This window comes from Mobula hypostoma, chromosome 1, assembly GCF_963921235.1.
Source record: "Mobula hypostoma chromosome 1, sMobHyp1.1, whole genome shotgun sequence".
NCBI lineage: Eukaryota > Metazoa > Chordata > Chondrichthyes > Myliobatiformes > Myliobatidae > Mobula > Mobula hypostoma.
This window is the reverse complement of record NC_086097.1, coordinates 169,117,468-169,143,610: the sequence shown is the minus strand read 5'-3', so window position 1 is coordinate 169,143,610 and position 26,143 is coordinate 169,117,468. Positions and strand designations below refer to the sequence as shown.

The 26,143-nt window shown below is 41.2% G+C and overlaps 1 protein-coding gene across 2 annotated transcripts in view; it reads left to right on the top strand.

Moving 5' to 3' along the window:
* ldlrad4a (low density lipoprotein receptor class A domain containing 4a) overlaps positions 1 to 26,143 on the top strand; it is a 273,252-nt gene that overhangs the window by 31,473 nt on the left and 215,636 nt on the right. For both annotated transcript variants that reach the window (XM_063059636.1, XM_063059628.1), the window contains exon 2: positions 1,140 to 1,529. In XM_063059636.1, the coding sequence (XP_062915706.1) occupies positions 1,490 to 1,529 (40 nt within the window). In that variant the 5' untranslated portion in view covers positions 1,140 to 1,489. The remainder of the gene's footprint in view (positions 1 to 1,139; positions 1,530 to 26,143) is intronic.

Here is a 26,143-nt window from a genome sequence, read left to right as displayed (position 1 = left end):
CAGTCAATATGTGGAAAGTTAAAATCACCTACTATCATAAAGAAAAATGTTTCTTAAATCAGTCTGCAATCTCTCTACAAATTTCCTCCTCTAAATCTCATGGACCATTGGGTGGTCTATAAGATAGTCCTATTAACATGGTCATACCTTTCTTTTTCCTCAGTTCTACCCATAAAGCCTCACTAGATGAGCTCTCTAGTCTGTCTTGACTGAGCACTGAAGTGAGATTTCCCTTAACTAATGTCACCTCTCCCCCTTTAATCCCTCCCGCTCTATCATGTCTATTATAACTGAACCCTGGAACGCTGAGCTGCTGGTCCTGCCTGCCCCCCCACCACCAGCAATCAAGCTATCTAATGGCTACAATATCATAATTCCACGTGATGATCATGCCCTAAGCTCAAGATCATACCTTTTCTGCAATACTCCTTGTATTGAAATGCATGCAGCTCAGAACATTAGTCCCACCATGTTCGATATTTTGATTCTTGACCTTGTTTGTACGCTTAACAACATCTTTCTCCACAATCACTATCCATACTGGCACTTTGGTTCCCATCCCCATGCAAATCTAGTTTAAACCACACCATGCAGCACAGGGAGACCTTCCGGCTAGGATATTAGTCCCTTTTGCAAGAAATCTCTTCTCCCCCACCTTCACTTTTGAATTGCAGAGCCACACTCAGTGCTAGAGACCTAACTACTATGGCTTTCCTCTGCCAGGTCATTCTCCTCAACAGTATAAAGCAGCATATCTGCTGTTGAGCAGAACAGCTACAGGTGTATTCTGCACTGTCTGCTTATCTCCTTTCCCCCCTCCTGATGGTCATCTAGTTACCTCCACTTTGGGTGTAACTACTTCCCTGTATGTCCTGTCTTATCAACCTCTCAGCCTCACAAGTGATCCAGAATTCATCCAGTTACAGCTCCAAATTCTTAACAGGGTCTGTTAGAAGCTGCACTTCTTGCAGGTGTAGTTATCAGGGATGCTGGAGGTCTCCCTACCTTCCTAGATCCTACAAGAGGAGCATTCTGAGATTTATAATTGCTTCTTTTTAAAGTTTCTGTAATCTAAATGCCTCTCAAGTCAGTGTTCATGTCTATAGATAATGAAAAGAAGTTTGTTTCTAATTTTTCAGGAGTTTGCCTAAAGCTACATAGAATGTGAATGGAAAATGCTTCTGGATGAATCCTGGAGAAGACACAGTGACTCTAACTTCTTGAAAGGGCATCTGTGGAATAAGACTTTCAAAATTGACTACGGCAAGCTTCTTGTGATTTAGTGGATAATTGACTGCTTACAAAACTTCAGTTTGGAACTTTGTTTATTTGTGCATTTGCTTCTAAAGATTGTTTGCAGATGAGACACACTACATTTAGAAATGGACTGTCAAGACCTGCAGTGGAAGTATACTGGCTGCTTCCTGCTTGGTTTTGCCCAATAAGGGCAGGTTGAAGTTGGAATTCCTAGCATTGCTTGAAAAACAGTATGCAGGAAGCTGGTTTTCAAGCCACAAATGCTTTAAAAGGTATGTATTTATATAGATTTACTGTAGGAAATTTCTGATTGGGAGATCATCAAATAGTGTCTTTCTAGATTGTTCTTCTGGGCAAAAAATATTTTAAAAATAAGATTTCATTGCCATTTGTTTGTATTGTGAATTTTAAAGTCACTTTGACTATAATCCATGACTAACTGTTTCATCTGCTAAATGGGTGATATCTAGATAATGTGAATTAAGGTTACTGGCAAATTAAGGACATGATAATTTTATTTAAACAAAGATTTGTCTGGAGTTGGCTTACTCCTATATGAAAAAAATTATGTTAAAAGCAAACATTTAAGGGAAATGGTGAAAGAATTGATGAGTAAAATTAATTGGAAAATTCTTGATAAGAGCCATTAGAAATGTACTGGGCCAAATGGCAAACTCTTTTGGTTTACCTGAAAATAAAGGAACATGTTAACATTTTATTATGACAACAGGCTATATGTTATTTAATTATGTATCTATTTGTTCTCCCATTTGCTGGGTTCAACTGTTAGATAAAACATGGTCTTGAAAGCAGCCCAGTGAAGACATAAACTTTCAACCATATAAATGTAGAATATTATTAGCTTTGTAGATCTTAGTAGTTGACCCAATAGCTTCTATCATCCATAACTAATATATGTGCTAGCTATTAGAGTTGTGATATGATGATCTAGTTATTTAAAGTCTATAATTCCTCCAACACCTCCAAGGACCAGAAAATAGTATGAGTAATAGCCTGTTTTTAAAAAAATAAAATTCAAATATCTGCTTATAACTCCTCAGATTATTAATGAAATGTGCACTGAGACATGGTTATTATAGTACCAGAAAATCAGGAATTCCTATAAAGCTAGGTGCTAGAAATTTGAAATAAAACTGAAAGACCATGTGTCTCATAAGATTGGGCAGTGATTGTGGATAAGAAACAGTAAACTTTTTCAGGTTTACTTTTTCAGCAACACCAGACACAAAAAGAAGTCTGTCTTTACAATGAAAGCTATTTATAAATGGGTTTTATATGGACTGGTGATCCAAGTTGTCCTATTCCATAGTGCCTAGTCTGTGGCAAACAACTTACAAAAGTAGAAATGGCTCCAGCAAAATTGAAAAGGCAAGTAATTATAGTAGCCATATGACACATAAAAGTGCTGATTATTTTAAACGATTATTGGAATCTCAAAACAAACAGAAAAAAGCTTTTGAAAATAAAGTCCCAGTCAGTTAAAGTGTTCAGGAAGCAAGTTATTTAGTAACTTTAAGACCAGTTCACAAGAGAACATTTAAAAAACTGTGTGAAAACCTGGACGAGGAGCACAACAATCTCCTGCTTCATACAGAAATCTGGTGGCTTAACAAAGGAAGAGTTCTCAACAGGGTGTTTGAGCTGAAAGGTGAATTGTAGGAGTACTTTCAAGAAAATAGTAGGCCAGGTTTTGCTGAGTGCTTTGAAGATAAAGAATGGCTGCAGAAACTAGCCTAGTTAACAGACATTTTTCGCTGTATGAATTAGTTGAACAAGTCTCTGCAAGGCCCTGGAGAAAATGTTTTGACTTTAAGTGACAAGATTCTTGGATTTAAAAGGAAATAATCTTTGGAAAAGTCATGCTGCAAAAGGAAATCTTGAAATGTTTTCACTGCTGCTTGGGCTTGAGAGTGAGAAAAGATATCAGAAGGTCTTGAGGCTGATTGAAATCCACCTGGAAGAACTGCAGAACAAAATTGAACAGTATTTTTCGTCTCTTTGAACACAAGTGTATGCCTGGGTGAGGGACCCTTTCTCTGAATCTTCTGCTGAGCCTAAGAACTTGACTTTGAAAGAGGAGGAAGAGCTTTGTGAGTTGCATCGGTCGTGCATGCAGCCTGTTACAGTGCAACTGTAACAAAAACCAATTTCCCCCAGGATCAATGAAGTATGACTATGACTATGACTATCTGATCTTGCACTCAAGATAAGATTTACTGACCATCCCATGGACAAGTTCTGGAATTCTGTGAAAGAAGACTATCCTGCCGTTCATAGGAGTGCAATGAACATTTTGCAGCAGTTTTCAACTTCTTACATATGTGAGCAAGCCTTTTCTTGTTTAACAAGCATCAGGAGCAAGGATAGAAATTGACTCTTTTCAGCTGAAGGTAAAATCTTGATGTGTTTATCTCAAGTGCGACCCAGAATTGAGGAGTTTACTATGTTTGCCTTAGGAGCTTTTGTTATTTATGAAAGGGAAAGAAAGAGATTAATTTCAAGAAAGGTAAGCTAAAAAATCATTCTTTACTCAAAAGAGCATTGTCAAATATTTTTGATTATATCTACAACTTACTGATGACACTAATGTACTGTGAGCTATAGATATAATAATTTTTATGCAGTTGTTCCCTGAGACCTGAAACTTATTTCAAGGGGTCCTCTAGGGCAAAATGGTTGAGAAGGGTTGTTCTAAGGAAATGTATGTTCAAGTATTATAGAAGATAAGACTTGCAGAAAATAAATTAGAATAAAGTTATGTGCTCAATTTCTCAAATTCATTAATTTTGTTTATTTGCTGCATGTTTAAATGTTGTTCATGGGTGGCATGGTAGTGCAGGACTTAGCACAACACTTTGCTAGTAACCTGGGTTCAATTACCACTACTGTCTGTAAGGAGTTTGTACGTTCTACTTGTGACTGTGTGGGTTTCTTCCGGGTGCTCCAGTTTCTTCCCACAATCTAAAGACCTACTGGTTGGTAGGTTAATTGGTCATATCAAATTGTCCCATGATTAGGCTAGGACTAAATCAGGAGTTGCTGGGCAGCATGGCTCAAAGAGCCAGAAGGTCCTATACCACACTGTATCTCAATAAGTAAATAAAATAAATAAACATGAAAATGTGTGATAAAAATGCAGAACCTTACAGGTATTTTCCTATACTCATTTCTTGATGTTTAGCTATCTGTTTTTCTCACACACAGCCTAGTGATCCCCATCATCCAAGCTTTGAAATTGTTGTCCAGTGATTTTATCAATTCTTGGTGTCTGATCCCATGTGTATATTCATCTTAGGTGGCTGCTGCTTCATTAGTTTACATGGTGCACAAAGTTCTAATAATTAGACCTTGTGTGTTAGCTGCTCCACTTCATTTGCCAGTGCCAATTATTTTTATTAATCTATTGAGTTTTTTGTGAGCTCACAGCTCTATTTGTTTAGATTTATTGATTAACTGACTCCCGGGTGCCTGCTTCCCCATTAATGTTTCGATTTCACTTTTGTAGAAATTACATTGATTTATTGCACAAGAGACTTGCTTCTGTATTAATTCAATTATATATTTATTGTTAATTGTCTGGTGTTTTGTGATTCACTGTATGATTGATATGGTTTACTTTTCACTTATGATTTTATAGTGCTTATTTCCCCATTAATTTATCATTTTGTTGTTACCTGCTCTGTAAATTTATTTGTTGGGTATTTCTACTCTCACTATATTAATTAACCAGTACAATGCTGCCACAATTTGCTCTTATGATTTTAGTTTTGTGGTTCATGCTGATTTTTGTTTGTTGAGTTTTCCTGTTGTGCTTTTAGCACACTCTACAATCACATCTTAGGATTTAGGTTCACTTCCATAAGACATTAAGATATAGGAGCAGAATTAGGCCACTTGGCCCATCGCATCTGCTCCATTATTTCATCATGGCTGATCTATTTTCCACTTAGTCCCAATTTTCTGCCTTCTCCCCATAACCTTTCATGCCCTGTCTAATCAAATATCTATCAACCTTTACCTTAAATATACTCAATGACTTGGCTTCCACAGCCACCTGTGGCAGATTCAACACTCTCTAGCTAAACAAATTCCTCTTCATCTCCATTCTCAATGGACATCCCTCTTTTCAGAGTCTGTGCCATTTGGTCCTAGACCCCACTAAAGGCAACATCCTCTCCACTCTATTGAGGCCTTTCAACATTTGACAGGTTTCAGTGAGACCCCGCCCCCCCCCCCCCCCCAATTCTTCCTTCCAGTGAGTCTAGCCCGAGAGCCATCAATCCTTTTCATTCCCGGAATCATTCTTGTGTACTTTCTCTGAACTCTCTCCAGTGTCAGCACATCCTTTCTCAGATAAGGGGCCCAAAACATCTCACAATATTCCAACTGAGGCCTTATAAAACCTCAACATTACATTCTTACTTTTATGTTCTAGTCCCCTTGAAATTAAAGCTAACATTGCATTTGCCTTCCTCACCACTGACTCAAACTGCAAATTAACCTTTAGGGAATCCTGCACAAGGACTCCCAAGTCCCTTTGCACCATGGATTTTGAATTTTCTCCCCATTTAGAAAACAGTTTACGCTTCCCGACTCTGTATTTCATCTGCCACTTCTTTGCCCATTCTCCTAATCTAAGTCCTCCTGCAGCCTCCTTGCTTATGCAACACTACCTGCCCCTCTATATCATCCTCAAACTTGGCCACAAAGCCATCAATTCCGTCATCCTAATAATTGACATATGACATAAAAAGCTGTCCCAAACAGACTTCAGTGGAACACTACTAGTCACCAGCAGCCAACCAGAAAAGGCTCCCACTCTTTGCCTCCTACCAATCAGCTAATGCTCTACCCATGCTAGCATCTCTCCTGTAATACCATGGGCTCTTAACTTGTCAACCACCCTAATATGTGGCACCTTGTCAAAGGCCTTCTGAAAATCCAAGTATACAGCACCTACCAATTCTCCTTTTTATTATTTTTTTCAAAGAGGTCCAACAGATTTGTCAGGCAAGATTTTTCCTTGAGGAAACCATGCTGACTACGGCCCATTTTTTCATGTGCCTCCAAGTATCCTGAAACCACATCCTTAACAATTGACTCCAACATCTTCCCAGCTACTGAGGTCAGACTAACTGGCTTATAATTTCCTTTCTTCTGCCTCTCTCCCCTCTTGAAGAGTGGAGTGACATTTGCAATTTTCCAGGCCTCCAGAACCATGCTTACCTTCATGTTCCATCTTTTCCCTCTTTATAACTTTTTAATTGCCTCCTGTTGATTTTTAAAATCTTCCAAATCCTCTTATTTCCCAATTTTTTTGCTCCATTATATAACCTCTCTTTGACTTTTATGTTGTATTTGACTTCTCTTGTCAGCCACACTTGCATCATCCTGTTGTTAGAATACTACTACTTCTTTGGGATGCATCTATCCTGCACCTTCCAAATTGTTCCCAGAAATTCCATCCATTGCTGCTCTGCTATCATCCCTGCTAGTCTAGTGTTTACTTCCAATCGGCTTTGGCCAACTCCTCTCTCATGCCTCTGCAATTCCCTTTGCTCCGCTGTAATACTGATACATCTCACTTTAGATACTCCCTCTCAAATTGCAGGGTGAATTCTATCATATTATGATCACTGGCTCCTAAAGGTTCCTTTACCTTAAGCTCGCTAATCTATTTTGGTTCATTGCACAACACCCATTTTGGGCTCAACCATGAGCTGCCCTAAAATGCCATCTAGTAAGCATTCTACAAATTCCCCCTTTTGGGATCCAGTACCAACCTGATTTTCCCAATCTACCTGCATATAGAAATCCCCCATAATTATCATAACATTGCCCTTTTGACATGCCTTTTCTATTTCCTATTGTAACTTGTAGCCCATATCTTTGCTGCTATTTGGAGCCCTATATATAACTCCCATCAGAGAATCTTTACCCTTCCAGTTTCTCAGCTCCATTCATAAAGATTCTATACCTTCTGATCCTATATTACCTCTTTCTAAGGATTTTACTTCATCTTTTACCAACAGAGCCACTTCACCCTCTCTGCCTCCCTGCCTGTTCTTTCGATACAATGTGTATCTTTGGATATTAAGCTCCCAGCTATAACCTTCGTTCAGCCACGACTCAGTGATGCCCACAATGTCATACCTGCCAACTGTGCTACAAGTTCATCTACATTATTCTGTATACTGTGTGGATTCAAATACAACACCTATATTCATCACCCTTTTCGATTTTTGTCCCCCTTTTACATTGCAATTCATCCTGTTGACTGCAATATTGTTCTATCATAAGCGTGTCCATGCTAGAAGTCTCACTACACACTGCCTGTGTTTGTAAATCAACTGCCCCATCCTAAGCCCTATCACTCCGGTTCCCATCCCTCTGCAAAAAAAGTTTAAATCCTCCCAAACAGCTGTAGAAAACCTGCCCACAAGGATATTGGTCCCCCTTGGGTTCAGACATCACCTGTCCCTTTTGTACAGATCGTACGTTCCATAGAAGAGATCCCAATGATCCAGAAATCTGAACCCCTTCCCCCTGCAACAGTTCCTCAGCCACACATTTATCTGCCAAGTGCTCCTATCCTTACCCTTACTGGTGTGTGGCACAGGTAGCAGTCCAGAGCTGACTCCCCTGGTGGTCCTGCTTTTCAGCTTTCTACCTTGCTCCCTAAAATTTCTCTTTAGGACCTCCTCACCTTTCCTACCTATGTCATTGGTGACAATATGTGCCAAGACTTACAGCTGCTCACCATTCCCCTTTAGAATCCTATGGACCGGAATCTGAGACATTCCTGACCCTGGCACCTGGGAGGCACCATACCACTTAGGTATCTCTATTAGGTACACAGAATCTCATATCTATTCCTCTAACTATGGAATCTTCAATGGTTCAAGTGTTCTGTTTATAATCAGAGAATGTATACAGTGTACAACCTGAAATACTTAGTTTTCGCAGACATCCACAAAAAACAGAAGAACTCCAAAAGAATGAATGACAGAAAACTATTAGAACTCCAAAGCCCCCTCTCTCCCCCCCGCAAGCAGAAGCAAAGCATCAACCCCCCCACCCATTTCAGCAAAATGCGTCAGCACCCACCACCCACCAAGCAAGATCAAACCCCACCCCAAAGAGAGACCGTTATCTGCAGTCAACAAAAAATATTGTTTACCCTACAGTTTGACATGCCACAGACTCTCTCTCTTTTTCACTAACAAGGGACAGAGAGATATCACACATTTCACAGTGAAAGGGGAGACTAACAGTCATTGTTATAATTTTATAGTCTGCCGTGTCGCTTTTTATTCCAAGATTCTCTGATTCAAGAATTGGCAGCAAATTCTTCCCACCATCAAGGGAAAGAGAGAGAAAAAGTGGTTGCTTGACCACAGAGACCTTTGTCTGCAGTATCCACTGCTGTAAAATCCTGATGTTCCTTCTCTTGCGAGGCCTCACACAATAAGACATAGGAGCAGAATTAGGCCATTCAGCCCATTGAGTCTGCTCCACCATTCCATCATGGCTGATCCCGGATCCCACTTAACCCCATACATTTGCCTTCTCGCCATATTCTTCATGCCCTGACTGATCAGCAAGCAATCAACTTCTGCCTTAAAGATATCCACCAGAGTCTGTGGTAGAGCATTCCACAGATTTACCACTTTCTATCTAAAAAAAATTCCTCCTTACCTCTGTTCTAAATGGTTGCCCCTCAATTTTGAGGCTGTGCCCTCTAGTTCTGGTTCCTATGTTTCCACCATAGGAAACATCCTCTCCACATCCATGAGGTCCTCATGCATTCTTCTAAATTCCAGTGAGTGCAGGCCCAAAGCTGCCAAATGCTCCTCATGTTAACCCCTTCTTTCCCAGAATCATCTTCATGAACTTCCTCTGTCTCTCCAATGACAACATATCCTTTCTGAGACATGGGGCCCAAAACTGTTGACAATACTCTAAGTGCAGCCTGACTAGTGTCTTGTAAAGGCTCAGCATTATCATCTAGTTTTTATATTCTATTCCCTTTGAAATAAATGCCAACATTACATTTGCCTTCTTTATCACAGACTCAATCTGTAAATTAACCTTCTGGGAGTCTTGCACGAGGACTCCTAAGTCCCTCTGCAACTCTGATGTGTGAACCATCTCCCCATTTAGATAATAGGCCACACTATTGTTCCTTTTACCAAAACGCATTATCATACATTTCCCAACACTGTATTCCATCTACCACTTTTTGGCCCATTCTTCCAATTTGTCTAAGTCCTGCTGCATCCACATTGCTTCCCCAGCACTACCTACTCCTCCACCTATCTTTGTATTATCTGCAAACTTTGTCACAAAGCTATTAATTCCATTATGCAAATCATTGATGAACAGTGTGAAAGGCAGCGGTCCCAAAACTGATACCTGAGGAACACCACTAGTCACTGGCAGCCAAACCAGAAAAGGCCCCTTTTATTCCCACTCACTGCCTCCTGCCTGTCAGCCATTCCTCTATCCATGCCAATATCTTTCCTGTAACGCCATGGGATTTCATCTTGTTAAGCAGCTTCATGTATGGCACCTTATCAGATGCTTTCTGAAAATCCAAGTAAATGACATCCACTGCCTCTCCTTTGTCCACTCTGCTTGTTACTTCCTTGAAGAACTCCAACAGATTTGTCAGACAAGATTTCCCTTTACATAAACCATGCTGACTTTAACTTATTTTATCAATAGTCTTCAAGTACCCCAAAATCTCATCCTTAATAATAGACTCCAACACTTTCTCAACCACTGAGGTTAGACTAACTGGCCTATAATTTCCTTTCTTTTGCCTTCCTCCCTTCTTAAAGAGTGAAGAGTGACATTTACAATCTTCCAGTCCTCGGGAGCCATGCCAGAGTCAAATGTGTCTTGAAAGATTATGACAATGCATCCATTATCTCTTCGCAGCCTCTGTCAGGACTCTGGGATGTAGTCCATCTGGTCCAGGTGACTTATCCATCTTAAGACCTTTGAGTTTGTCGAGTGCTCTTTCCTTTGTAAAAGCAATGGCACTGACTCCTGCTCCCTGACACTCATGGACCTCTGGCACACTGCTAGTGTCTTCCACATTGAAGACAGATACAAAGTACCCATTAAGTCATTGGCATTGGCTTGGAATCAGTTGTGCATAGGGCCACAACCTGCACCCCACCGTCTTCCATGCTGTGCCTGAAGAATGTTGAAAAACAGATGGTTGGTCAGTGAGCTTCAAGAAAGGGAACTTACCGCTGTGGAGAAAAAAAACGCAGTTTTGAATGCTGTTGCAGATCAGGGACCTCAATAGAACCCCAGCCACCTTTAAAAAAAGCAAACAAAGACATTAAAAAGAGGAATTTAAGCTGTTTCCACAGATGAGCAAAAGAGGCAGCCATCTGACACCATCTTAACTCCACCCTCAAGATCAGTACTGATCTTCTATCAGTATTGAAGTCCTCTTCACCTCTATTCTCTTCTGAGCCACAGCACCAGACTCAGTGCCAGAAACCTGGTTGCTGTGGTGCTACCCCGGTAGATCGTCCCCCTCAACAGTATCCAAAACAGTATACTTACTGAGGGGAACAGCCACAGGGGTTCTCTGTATGAACTACCCATTTCCCTTCCTTCTCCTGACAGTCACCTGTTTACCTGGTTCCTGCAACGTAGAGATGACTACCTCCCCTTAGCTCCTTTCCATTTTTAATTTCTAAAATGCAAGAAGGTTAAAAATCTCTGATTTTTGATTTCTTGCATTTATTACACTAATGGAACACAGACAAAATGCTGGAAGAACTCAGTAGGCCAGGCAGCATCTACGGAAAAGAGTAAGCATTCTATGTTTTGGGCTGAGACCCTTCATCAGGAGTGGAAAGAAAGAGGAGAAGCCAGATTAAGCAGGTGGGAGGGGAGAAAGAAGTACAAGATAGTAGGTGGTCGGTGAAACTGGGTGAGGGGGAAGGGGTGAAGTTAAGAGCTGGGAAGTTAAGTGGTAAAAGAGATAATGGGCTGGAGAAGGGGGAATCTGACAGGAAAGAACAGAAGACCTATTACACTGATGGTTTCTATTATCGACTGTTCTGTGCATTGTCACATTTTTTGGCAAGAAACATGGCATTTTTCAATACTGCTCTATCTGTTGAGTTTTGTTCCTTTCAGTTATGTGAGCATTTAGTTGGGATGTTCACTTTCCCTGTTTTAGGCGAGTGCATGAGGGTGGCGGGGAGGATGTAGGGTAAGAAAATGGCAGCCTAGTGTACTAAACATAAACGGAGAAAGTAAAGCTGCTAAAAGGAAAGAAAATCTTGTCTTTGTTGTTTGAACATTATCAGTGGTAGCAGAGGATGGTTTCCAATTATAGGATCCCACCAGCATTCGACAAGAGCACGCCTTATGAAAGCTGGAAAAATGAAATTGGAATAGGAACTTGGGTTATGGAACTCAAGAAGAAAAAGCAGACCTTTGCAGTTGTATTGTTGTTTTTGGGAAGAGCAAGAGAGACTCGGATGGGAACTTCAGTGGAAGACTTGAAGGAAGATGATGGTATGAATACATTAATAAATGCACTTGACTCCGTTTTTCTGAAGGAAGAAAAGGATCAGATTTATGAGCCATCTCCAGACTTCGACAAAATTTCTAGAGACAGTTCTACAAATGTGACTGATTGTATTACTGATTTTGAACAAAAGTACAGTTCCATGCATAAGTACAAAATGGAACTTCATGACGCAGTATGAGCCTTAAATTGTTGGATACTGCATGTCTAGACATAAAGGACAGACAGCTAGCGTTAACTGTATGTACAGAACGTACATTTGCATCTATAAAATTGACACTGAAGAGGAGTTTTGGAGAAAAAGCCACTAAGACAATAGTTGGAATTAGTTTGAGTCAGGAAACTGCAGACTTCACTGTGCAGAAACAAGAGAGTAGCAAGCATAGGTCTCAGAGTGACCAGACAAGGTTATAATTACCTGGTATAAATCCACTAAACAAGTATGGCAGGAGATTGAAATGTGTGGTTTGTCAAAGTACTTAACACTGCAAAAAGCTATCTGCACAGAACCGAATAATTTAAACTAACTGAAGAGAAGAACAAAAATGAAGATGTAGAAGAGTGCCATATAGCATTGTTTGCAAAGGAACCACTTACTAATGCAGAGATTTTGATGATGGAATTCCTAGGATACAGCGCGCGCGCGCGTGTGCGCGCGCACACACACACACACACACACACACTGTGGAGAAAAATAACTTGAAGACTGTGGAGGTGAACTAAACTAGAATGAAGTGCATAGAGTGGTGAACGCAGATATTTCCAGTTACAAAACATTCAAATTTGGAGCTAGAAAGATTGTACATTCTACCAAAAGAGTGAAAATTCCCACAAAAATAGGGCAGACGAAATCTTACATTGAAATGGAGGTGGTACCAGTGAACATCCCATAGCTCTTGAGTAAAACTTCCCCAAAGAAAGCAGGGACAGACCTGGATACGGAGAATAACCAAGCAATGATGTTTCAACAGCCGATGTCTCTTGAGCTCAGCAGCTCTGGACATTACTGTGAACATTTTAGATAAAGGCATTACTGAGAATCAATGTGAGAATGAAGCACTAATTGTCACAGAGAACAAAACTTCAGATGAGAAATGCAAAGTGTTGCTCAAGCTTCAGAAGCAGTTTGGACACACTTTGACTGATAGACTTCAGAAATTGCTCAGAAGTTCAGAAAACAAAGATGCAGACCATTTTTCCATTCTAGAGAAGATAGTTGACAGCTGTGAGACATGCCAAATATATGGAAAGCCTAAACCCAAGCTTCCGATTGGTCTGCCACTAGCATCTGAATACAATGAAACAGTAGCCTTAGACCTACATGAACTGGAGCAAGGAGTGTGGTATCTCCATATCATTGACGAGTTCACACGTTTCAGTGCTGGTAGCATTGTAAACACAAAGAGACCCTCAGAGTTAGTATGAAAAATCCTGCCATAGATGCTGCATGACCTGCTGAGTTCCTTCAACATTTTGTGTGTGTTGCTAGTGTAACAGTGCTGGAGATGTTGATCTGGGAGTAGAAACAGCTGTTACTAATCTGCTGAGAAGTGGCTTTAAAGTTATGAGAAGTCAGTCATATGACACGGAAACAGAGCATTTGGCCCATCGCATCTATGCCAATTATAGGCTATCTGTCTGGGTTAATTCCTTCTTCTGGCATTGTATCCTTAGGCAATTTAAGACCCCATCTAGACATCTAGCAGTGATTCTGCTTCCACCACTCCAGCAGTGCATTACCTCTTTCTGGGTGAAAAATCTGTCACCCCTTACCCCAATCTGTGTCCTCTAATTTTATTTGCTTCTGAGAAGGGAAAAGTTTCCCACAGTCTTTCCTGTCTGTACCCTTCATGATTTTATATCTTCCTGAACTATTTCCAATTGTCTGCATTTGGCCCATATTCCTCCAAATTTGGTGGGTGAGTAAAGTGGATATGCAAGGTTTGTGGAATTTGCAAAGGCAAATAGACTTAAGTCATTGAGCAAGAGTGGCCATGTGAAGTATGTTGTGGTAAAATAGGAATTTATCTAACTTGTGAGGAAAAATGAAAAAGTAAATTTCATCAGTTCAAGGGCTGCCACAGTAGCACATTGGTTAGTGTGACACTATTACAGCTCAGGGCATCAGAGGTCAGATTTCAACTCCAGCGTCCTCCGTAAGCAAGTTTCCGTATGTGCTTGGGTTTCCTCCGGGTGCTCTGATTTCCTCCCACAGCCCAAAGATGACTGGTTAGTAGGTTAATTGGACATTGTAAATTATCCCATGATTAAGCGAGCATTAAATTGGTGTGTTGCTGGGTGGTGCAGCTCAAAGGGCCTATTCTGCGCTGGATTTCGAACAAAAAAATAGATAAGTAACTAAAAATTATTATTTAAATAGAGTATGAGTACAGAACTTTTACCTTTTTAGATTTCTTTTCTCTTTTTCAGTTCCTGATTTGGAGCCATTTCTAGGATATACTCATATCTCCTGCAGTGAAGAGATGAATGCAAATACTCATTTAATTCAGATGCCTTTTTATTTTCCATAATTTCTCTGGACTCAATTTATATAAGTGACTTGGATTAAGTGATATGCAGTATGGTTACTAAATCTGCTGATCACGGAACAAAGGAGACGCAAAAGACAGGAGAATCTATGGAGGGAATTGGACAGTCAAAATTTTGGGTCGAGAACAACACACACAAAATGCTAGAGGAACTTAAGTCAAGCAGCATCTATGGGAGGAAGTGAACAGTTGATATTTTGGGCTGATTCCCCTCATCTGAAATAACCCTTTTATCTTTTCTAACCACTTGTGTGGCGCTTCACTAAACACGGGCCTCCAGTCCTCGAAACAACGCTTGACCATCACTCTATCTCTGAGCCACATATGTGTTGTTCAAATCTTTTCTGTTTTTTATTTCAGATTTACAGCTTCTGTGATAATTATGTTATCAACTGACTTCAGTTGGTCTGCAGATAGCAATAACAATAGGCAGGAATGTAACTAAAGTTGAAAAGCATTGCAAAATCAAAATGAGTGCCAATTCGTCTCCAGCATCTGTATTTGAGTTGTTGTCAATTGTTAAATTGTGCAAATTAGCTGCAAGACTATAAACAAGTTCCTTGTTGAAAGTATTTAATCCTGGTAAAACCTCCTTCAAATTAAGTGTATCTCGCTGTAAACTAAATGAAGCAGCCTATCAAATATCAAGTTGCAAGTAGTTATATCTCTTGTATGTTCATAGGCAGTGACCATTTCTCTGTCATGAAACACTTGCAGAATTCTCAATTTCAGAATTATATATAATTTTCAGAATCGGATTTGTTATCACTGCCATATGATATGATATGAGATCTGTTTTGCTGTAGCATTACAGAGCAAAGACATAAGAATCTATCAATTAGAAAATTAAATAAAGAGTGCAAAAGAGGAAATAATGAAGTAGTCTTCATGGACTGCTCAGAAATCTGATGGCAGGGGGAAGAAGCTGTTCCTGAACTGTTGAGTGTGGAACTTCAGGCTCCTGTACCACCTCCTTGATGGTAGTAATGAGAAAGGGCATGTCCCAGATAGATGATCAAGATGCTCTGATGGGCAAGAATAAACAGTCATGTATGGACTTTACTGATATTCATGCCCTCATTGATTATGTGCTTAATTATCTAGGTTTTGGATAAGGCTGAACCTCTTCAACTGCCCCTGGGTAGATAGGGAAGAGGAGTAAAGTTGATGTAAATGGTCTTGACATTGTTTCAAAAAATCAGATAGCTTGCAGTGTCCCATTGTGATGGGCTTTCCCCAGATGAGTCGATGAAAAGTGCTCCAAGGTAGGCAGCTCCAATTTGGCTAATGCAATATGCATAACTGGCACAAAGGAAGAAGGATCACATAGAGGCAGATAGTTCAGTGTTGTCCATGCACCAACTGTCAATGTGCCCTGTTGTGCTTTTCAGAATTAGATTTTGGGAAGTACACAGTAGGAAGCTTGACACTTGCTACTCTAGACAGAGCTATGTGGTTATGTACGGGCTTTGGGATGGCTTTTGCATGATCACAGCAAGGGATGCCAGTAGTTCACTGATCCCATGAAGACACTTATAGTAGGTGTGAATAGGAACAATGTGTTATTGGGAGGATGCATCTATTCTTCCCAGTACTGGTGAAAGGTTGCTGATCTGAAGTGGCAACTTTTTCCCCTCTCCTTAGTTGCTGTCTGACTTGCTGAGTATTTCTAGCACTTTTGAATTTTATAAATTTAAGTAATTGATCAGGAGAGTGTAGAAGAGTTGGACAAATTAAAACAAAATTTACCAAGATAGTGTTGAGTGCTGGAATTCACTGTGAAAGCAGGAAAACACAAACCCTTAAGTTTTTTAAATGAGTGGTTGATGTTTTGTGATTCATAAGGTTACAAACCAACCAAGTGCTGCAATATGGAATCTAGAACTTATCCTAATTACTGGTTGGTATAAATATGATGGTGGTGCATAAATGCAAATTTTGTTAGTAGTCAGAGTCATAAATAAGTACAGCACAGGAACAGGCCCTTTGGCCATCTAGTCCATGACAAAACCATTTAAACTGCCTACTCCATTGACCTACATAGGGACCATAGCCTTCCATGTACCTAATCAAACTTCTCTTAAACTTTGATATTGAGCATGCATGCACCACTTATGCTGGCAGCTCAATCGAAACTCTCACTACCCTCTGAATGAAGAAATTTTCCTTCATGTTCCCCTTAAACTTTTCACCTTTCACCCTTAACCCATGAGCTCTGGTTATAGTCTCAGCCAACCTCAATAACAAAAAAGCCTGCTTACACTTACCCTATCTAAACTCCTCATAATTTGTATACCTCTATCAAATCTTCTCTCAATCTTCTACATTCTAAGGAATACAGTCCTAACCTATTCAATCTTTCCTTATAACTCGGGTCGTCCAGACCCAACAATATCCTTGTAAATTTTCTCTGTACTTTTTCAACCTTGTTTACATCTTTCCTGTAGGTAGGTGACCAAAACTATATACAATACTCCAAATTAGGCCTCACCAACGTCTTATACAACTTCAAAATAGCATCCCATCTCCTGTACTCAATACATTGACTTATGAAGGCCAATGTGCCAAAAGCTTTCTCTACGGCCCTATCTTTCAATACGTACCTGTATTCCCAGATCCCTTTGTTTTACCACACTCCTCAGTGCCCTACCATTCATTGTGCAACACCTACCCTGGTTTGTCCTTCCAAAGTGCAGTACCTTGCACTTGTCTGCATTATATCCCAACTGCCATTTTCTGCCTATTTTTCAAAGGTTCCAAGGTTCAATTTAATGTTAGAGAAATGTATACGATATACATCCTGAAATGCTTTTTCTTCACAAAACATCCACGAAAACAGAGAAGTGCCCCAAAGAATGAACGTGAGAACCCCAAAGTCCCCCGCAGCTCCCCCCTCACCCCACTGGCAAAACAAAAAGTGCACCCGCTACTGAACACAAGCGTGAGTTAAGCGACAGCAAAGATGCAGACCTTGCAGTTACCCCAAAGACTATTGCAATTCATTTGGCATTCAGCAACTCACAGGTTCTCCCTCTCCCTGGCAAGGGAGAGGGAGGTGTTCCCCATTTTCACAGTGAGCAGGAGACATGACAACAACCCGTTGGTTTACAAGGTTGTAAAGTCTGTGTTTTGTCGCCTTTTACGAGCTCTGTGCTCAAAGATCGCAAAGACCTTGGGCCTTCGGGCCCACAGTGAAAGATTTTCCGGCCTCCCTGATGACACATGAGTCTCCTGCCGTGACACCGATCCTCCATCTGCCCTTCTCCAGAGCCCCGAGATCTTAGGCTTCCAAACACTAGGCCGCCTCTCAGGTCTACCCCTTGGCGTGCCGAAATACAGCCGGTCCTGAAACCTTGAGAATGGGTCCGATTCCCACAAAGAACGGAAGTCAGCATGTAATTCCAGGTCAGGGTCTTCAAAAGAATCCTGAAAGGGAAAAATAAAGATATAAAAGATCCCTCTGCAAGCCATGATAGCTTTCCTCACTGTCCACCACACCCCCAATCATGGTGTCATCAGCAAATTTGCTGATCCAGTTAACCATATTATCATCCAGATTATTGATGTAGATGACAAACAACAAAGGACCCAGCATTGTTCCCTACGGCACACCACGAGTCACAGGCCTGCAGTCAGAAGCAACCATTTACTATCACTTTCTGGCTTCTCCCACAAAACCACTATTTAATCCAATTTACTACTTCATGTTAAATGCTGAGCAACTGAATCTTCTTAACTGATCTCCCATGCAGGACCTTGTAAAATGCCTTGCTAAAGTCCACGTAGATAACATCCACTGCCTTGCCATCATCCACTTTCCTGGTAACTTCTTCAAAAAACTCAATAAGATTGGTTAGACATGATCTACCATGCAGGAAGCCATGCTGACTATCCTCAATCAGTCCATGTCTATTCGAATACTTATATATCTGGTCCCTTAGAATACCTTCTAATAACTTTCCCACAACTGATGTCAGACTCATCAGCCTATAATTTTCTAGTTGTTGTTTAGAGCCTTTTTAAAACAGTGGAACAACATTGGCTCTCCTCCATTCCTCTGGTACCTCTCTTGTCGCTAGGGATGTTTTAACTATCTCTGCTAGGGCCCAGCAATTTCTGCACTTGACTCCCATGGGGTTTGAGGGAACATATTTTCAGGCCCTGAGGATTTATCCACCCTAAACTGATCAGGGTATCAAAACACCTCCTCCTTTGTAATCTGTACAGGGTCCATGAAGTTGATGCCACTTTGCCCCACTTCTACAGACTCTGTGTCCGTCTCCTGAGTAAATACAGATGCAAAAACATTATTTAAGATCTCTCCCATCTGTTTTGCCTCCACACAAGTTACTATTCTGGTCTTCCAGAGGACCAATTTTGTCCTTTGCAATCCTTTTGCTCTTAACATATCTGTAGAATCCCTTGGGATTTTCCTTCACCTTGTTTATGAAAATGGACATGGGAAAGTCAGTGGATGTAGTGTACCTGGACTTTCAGAAAGCCTTTGATAAGGTCCCACATAGGAGGTTAGTGGGCAAAATTAGAGCACATGGTATTGGGGGTAGGGTACTGACATGGATAGAAAATTGGTTGGCAGACAGGAAACAAAGAGTAGGGATTAACGGGTCCTTTTCAGAATGGCAGGTGGTGACCAGTGGGGTACCGCAAAGCTCGGTGCTGGGACTCCAGCTATTTACAATATACATTAATGATTTAGATGAAGGGATTAAAAGTAACATTTGCAAATTTGCAGATGACACAAAGCTGGGTGACAGTGTGAAATGTGAGGAGGATGTTTTGAGAATGCAGGATGACTTGGACAGGTTGGGTCAGTGGGCAGATGCATGGCAGATGCAGATTAATGTGGATAAATGTGAGGTTATCCACTTTGGTGGCAAGAACAGGAAGGCAGATTACTATCTGAATGGTGTCAAGTTAGGAAAAGGGGAAGTACAACGAGATCTAGGTGTCCTTGTTCATCAGTCACTGAAAGTAAGCATACAGGTACAGCACCAGTGAGGAAAGCTAATGGCATGTTGGCCTTCATAACAAGGGGAGAGGAGTATAGGAGCAAAGAGGTCCTTCTGCAGTTGTACAGGGCCCTGGTGAGACTACACCTGGCGTATTGTGTGCAGTTTTGGTCTCCAAAGTTGAGGAAGGACATTCTTGCTATGGAGGGAGTGCAGCGTAGGTTCACTGGGTTAATTCCAGGGATGGCGAGAATGTCATATGTTGAAAGATTGGAGTGACTGGGCTTGTATACACTGGAATTTAGAAGGATGAGAGGGGATCTGATTGAAACATGTAAGATTATTGAGGGATTGGACACGCTAGGGGCAGGAAACATGTTGGGGGAGTCCAGAACCAGAGGCCACAGTTTAAGAATAAGGGGTAGACTATTTAGAACGGAGTTGAGGAAAAACTTTTTCACACAGAGGGTTGTGGATCTGTGGAATGCTCTGCCTCAGAAGGCAGTGGAGGCCAATTCTCTGGATTCTTTCAAGAAAGAGTTAGATAGAGCTCTTAAAGATAGCGGAGTCAAGGGATATGGGGAGAAGGCAGGAAAAGGGTACTGATTGTGGATGATCAGCCATGACCACAGTGAATGGCGATGATGGCTCGAAGGGCCGAATGGCCTACTCCTGCACCTATTGTCTTTTGTCTGCTAGAGCAACTTCATGCATTCTTTTAGCCAACTTGATTTTTTAAGTGTTCTCTTGCATTTCTTATGCTCCATAAGCACCTCATTTCTTCCTACCTGCCTATACCTAGTACGTATCTCTGTTTTTCTCTTAACCAGGGCTTCAATATCTCTTGAAAATCAAGGTTCCCTACACTTGTTATCTTTACCTTTTATTCTGACAGGCACAAACAAGCTTTGTAATCTCAAAATTGCGCCTTTGAAGGTCTCCCACTTACCATGTACACTTTTGCTAGAAAATAGCTGACCCAATCTACTCTTGCCGGACTATTTCTGATACCATCAAAATGGGAATTTCTCCAAATTAGAGTCTCAACTTGCAGACCAGACCTATCTTTTTACATATTTACTTTGAAACTAATGGCACTGCGGTCACTAGATACAAAGTATTCCTGGACACAAACTTCTATCATCTACCCTCATTCCCTAATAGCAGATCCAATATTGCACACTCTTTCCTTTGGACTTCTACATACTGATGAAGGAAATTCTCCTGAACTCATTTTACAAACTCTATCCCATCTAGTCCTTTTACAGTATTGGATTCCCAGTCAATACGTGGAAAGTTAAAATCACCTATTATAACAACAGTCTGTGATCTCTTTACAGATTTGTTCCTCTAAATCTCTAGGACTGATGGGTGGTCTGTAATATAGCTCAATTAGTGTGGTCATACCTTTCTTATTTCTCAGTTCCACCTATATCGCCTAATTAGATGAGTTCTCCAATTTGTCCTGACTGAGCACTGCCATGACATTTTCCCTGGCTAATAATGCCACCCCTCCTCCTTTAATCCTTCCGGCTCTGTTGCGTCTGAATCAATGGAACCTTGGAATATTGCGCTGCCTGTCCTGCCTCTCCTGCAATCAAGTCTTACTAATGGCTGCAATGTCATAATTCCACGTTTTTATCCATGCCCTGAGCTCATCCACCTTTCCCACAATACTCTTTGCATTGAAATATATGCAGTTCAGGACTCTAGTTGCACCATACTCAACCTTTCGATTCCTGTCTTTGTCTGAGGTTAGACCAACATCCGTCTCCACAACCTCTCCACTAACTGTTCTGGCACTGCTTCCCAGCCTCCTGCAACTCTAGTTTAAACCCCACCATGCAGCATTGACAAACCTTCCCGCTACGATATTAGTCCCCCTCCAGTTCAGGTGCAAACTGTCCCTTCTGTATAGGTCCAACCTTTCCTGGGAGAGTGGCCAATGATCCAAAAGTCCCTCTTACACCAACTCCTTAGCCATGTATTAAACTGTATAATCTTCCTAGTTCTGCCCACACTAACACATGGCATGGGTAGCAATCCTGAGATCACAATCTTGGAGGCCCTTCCCTTTAACTTACCACCAACTCCCTGAACTCCTTATGCAGAACCTCATCACTCGTCCTGCCAATGTCATTAGTACCTACATGGACCATGACTTTTGGCTGTTCACCTGAGGATGCCGAGGACTTGATCCAGACCCTGATACCTGGGAGGCAACATACCATCTGGGAATCTTGTTCTCACCCACAGAACCTCCTTTCTGTTCCCCTTACTAATGAATCCCCTATCACTCCAGCGCACCTCTTCTTCCCCCTTTCCTTCAGAGTCATAAAGCCAGACCCAGTCCCAGTGCTAGAGACCTGACCCCTGTGACTTTCCTCTGCTAAGTGATTACACCCCAATAGTATCCAGAGTGTTGTACCTGTTGTTGAGGGAGATGTCCATTGGGATACTCAGCACTGACATCTTAACCCCTTTCCCCTTCCTGTCTGTCATTCAGTCTCCTGTGTCCTGCACCTTGGATGTAACTACCTCCCTGTATGTCCTATATATCACCCCTTCAGCCTCCCAAATGATCTGGGGTTCATCTAGTTCCACCTCCAATTCCTTAACACTGATTATTAGAAACTGCAGTTGGATGCACTTCTCAGAGTTGTAGTCATCAGGGAAACTGGAGATCTCCTTGCCTTCCCACATTCTAAAGAGGAGCATTCAACTATCCTGCTTGGCATCTCTACTGTCCTAACTGAGCAACTGTAAAGAAGTGGGGGGAGAAAAAACTCTACCTAGAGATTTTCAATTTAGCTTTCTCTGAATGAAGCCTCGAAGAACTAAAGTCTTGAAGTCACCGCTCTAATGATATTCACTACACTTAGCCCTGCCTTCCTTTAATTTGTTCTTGCTAATCAATCCCAAATGTCATTTGGTTACTGGTCAAAGCTCCAAACAAACTGCTGCAAGTTGCTACCCTTTTATACTTCATCAGCGGACCAAAGTGAAATTCCCTCCTCTCAAGCTTCTGATCTCCTGGTTGGTCACTGGTCAGAGCTCCAAACAAACTTCCACAAGTTGTCGCCCTTTCATACTCGGTCAGGGGACCTGAGTGAAATTCCCTCTTCTCAAGCCTCTGATCTCACGATTGGTCACTGGTCAGAGCTCCAGTCATTTTTAATCATATCAATTCTGCACAAAGGAACAACTTATGATGTTGTATAATCTGGAATTTACATAAAATTTGATTTGAAAGGTGATAGTTTAAAAATAATGTTAGCTATATACACAATTTAAAAATAATGATACATAAATAATTTCAAGATTAGAGTTAAATACTTTCTTTCAAGTTTTGTTTTTATAGGAGAGAGTATGGGATCTTATTTGATTTGGCCTGTTAGATCTTGTGTTTGCTTGTTGATAGATGATTTTTCTGATCAGCAGTTGGTGACTAGTGGTGTATTGCAGGGCACTTTACTGTTTATGACATATATGAATGCCTTGGATTTGAATGTAAGACATATGATTAATAAGTTTGCAAAATATATGAAAATTGGTGGTGTTTTGGAGGGCAAGCAAGGTTACTGAAGACCCTGGCAAGAAATATATGAGCTGGAAAACTGAGTGGAACATTGGCAGATATTCCACTCAGTTATAATATAATGGCATATATAATGTAAGGCTGACAAGTCCAAAGTGATGCATTTTTGGAAGTCAAGTAGTGTGAGAACATTAGATTATGAGGACATTCAGTCCTCGTTTATTATCATTTAGATGTGCATGCATGCATTAAGAAATGATACAATGTTCCTCCAGAGTGATATCACAAAAAAAAACAGAACAAACCAAAGACTAACACTGACAAGTCCACATAATTATAACATATAGTTATGGCAGTGCAAAGCAATACCATAATTTGATAAAGAGCAGACCATGGGAACGTTAAAAAAAAGTCTCAAAGTTCTGATTGACTCCCGATAGTCCCCGATAGCAGGCGGCAGAAGGGAGAAACTCTCTCTGCCATAGACCTCCAGGCACTGACAACTGTCGATGCATTGGAAGCACCTGACCATAGCCGACTCTGAGTCCATCCGAAAATTTCGAGCCTCCGACCAGCCCTTCGACACCGAGCACCATCTCTGCCAAGCGCTTCAACCCCGTCCCGGCCGCCGAGCAACAAGCAAAGCCGAGGATTTGGGGCCTTCCCCTCCGGAGATTCTGGATCACACAGTAACAGCGGCAGCGAAAAAGGCATTTCAGAAGTATCTCCAGATGTTCCTCCGTTCTCTCACGTCCGTCTCCATCAAATCAGGATTATGCACGGCACCCTACTTGACAGATTACAGATATCTTTCACCGGAGTGGCCGTGCAAGCTGTGTCGCCCCATCATCTTCTCCTCCTCTGATGTACATGTATAGTAAATGGTGAGGCATAGAGTATTGTTGGTAAACAGAGAGATTGAGGGTTCCAAGTCCATAATTCCCTGAAAGTAGCAGCACAGATTGATAGGCAGGTGAAAAAGCCATTGGCATGTTAGCCTCCTTCAGAATATGGGGTCAGAACATAGTGGAAGCATAGGAATGTTATGTTACAACTTTACTAAACACTTGTTAAGCCACACTTGCATTATATGCAGTTCTGGTTGATGCATTGTAAGTAGAAGATAACTGCCCTAGATTGCATGTTGGGGAGATTGATCAGGGTATTGCCTTGATTAAAAGGACTTTTGTTATGCTGAGAGATTGGATTGGTTGGATTTCTTCCTGGAGTGAAATAGACTGAGGAATGACCTGATGGAAGTACATAAGATGAGTAGATAGTAAAAACCATTTTCCCCTGGTAGGGGTTTCAAACAAAAATAGGACATAGCTTTAAGGTGAGAGGAAGAAGTTTTAAAGAGAATCATAGAGGTAAGTTATTTTAAACTTAGAGATTGGTTGATATTTGCAATTTGCTGCCTGAGAAAATGGTGGAATCAGATATAGTTACTAGGTTTAAGAAGCATTTAGGTAGACACTAAAATAGGCAAGTTATAGAGGATGTGGTCCTATTGTGGGCAAATGGGATTGATGTAGATTTAAATAAAAGGACAGCATGGACATTATGGGCAAGAGGACCCATTACTAGGCTGTATGACTCCATAACTCGAGTGATTGTAGCTGACTAAGTGCAATTGGTAAGGCAAACTAGTTAATTTCACAGTAGTTTTAATATTGGAAATAAATTAATATGTTCTGTATTCTAAGATTACTTAACCTGGTTATAATTTAGATTAAGATTTTAAATTGGAAGCAATCACTATAATTCTGTATGTTTATAAATTATAGATGTCAGGAAGAGGTGACTAATATTTCAGGTGAATATAGAAGATTTGACTAAAGATGAAAGTAATTGTGGCGTGGTTGAGATGCATGTGGTATCCAAATATTGATACAGTATTATAAATTATTTTGTAGATCTTAAAATTTATTTTGCTGCTGTTAATGTGATTTTAAAAAATATATATTTGTAGTGTTTTTTTTGCAATGCTCACTAATTACTTTACATTGAATGTTATATTCCAAAGGAGATGGAGACTTGGAGCATTTAGTTAGAAGTACGAGTTGATTTTATTTTGAGCTGTGGAAAAGGAAAAAAAAAGCAAGAGAAAATAGTATAGAAAAAGAGGAGACAATATCATAGGAAGGAGCACAATTTGGGAATGATTGGATTTGGTGGTATGTGAGGTGCCTTTAAGTGGCTCCATCTTCTTTTAAATGCAGTGACCAACTTTGCCCTGCATACCTGAAAGCTGGACAATAGTGTATGTCCTCGTGATGTGAGTAGGATACTTGTCTTTTCCTAATGAACAGCAAAGTTGCTAAGGTGTAAGATTATAATGTTGACAACAGGAATTCTGCAGTTGCTGGAAATTCAAGCAACACACATCAAAGTTGCAGGTGAACGCAGCAGGCCAGGCAGCATCTGTAGGAAGAGGTGCAGTCGACGTTTCAGGCCGAGACCCTTTGTCAGGACTAACTGAAGGAAGAGTGAGTAAGGGATTTGAAAGTTGGGGGGGAGGGGGAGATCCAAAATGATAGGAGAAGACAGGAGGGGGAGGGATAGAGCCAAGAGCTGGACAGGTGATAGGCAAAAGGGGATACGAGAGGATCATGGGACAGGAGGTCCGGGAAGAAAGACAAGGGGGGGGGAACCCAGAGGATGAGCAAGAGGTATATTCAGAGGGACAGAGGGAGAAAAAGGAGAGTGAGAGAAAGAATGTGCGCATAAAAATAAGTAACAGATGGGGTACGAGGGGGAGGTGGGGCCTTAGCGGAAGTTAGAGAAGTCGATGTTCATGCCATCAGGTTGGAGGCTACCCAGACGGAATATAAGGTGTTGTTCCTCCAACCTGAGTGTGGCTTCATCTTTACAGTAGAGGAGGCCGTGGATAGACATGTCAGAATGGGAATGGGATGTGGAATTAGGATGTGGAATTAAAATGTGTGGCCACTGGGAGATCCTGCTTTCTCTGGCGGACAGAGCGTAGATGTTCAGCAAAGCGGTCTCCCAGTCTGCGTCGGGTCTCGCCAATATATAAAAGGCCACATCGGGTGTACCAGACGCAGTATATCACCCCAGTCGACTCACAGGTGAAGTGTTGCCTCACCTGGAAGGACTGTTTGGGGCCCTGAATGGTGGTAAGGGAGGAAGTGTAAGGGCATGTGTAGCACTTGTTCCGCTTACACGGATAAGTGCCAGGAGGGAGATCAGTGGGGAGGGATGGGGGGGACGAATGGACAAG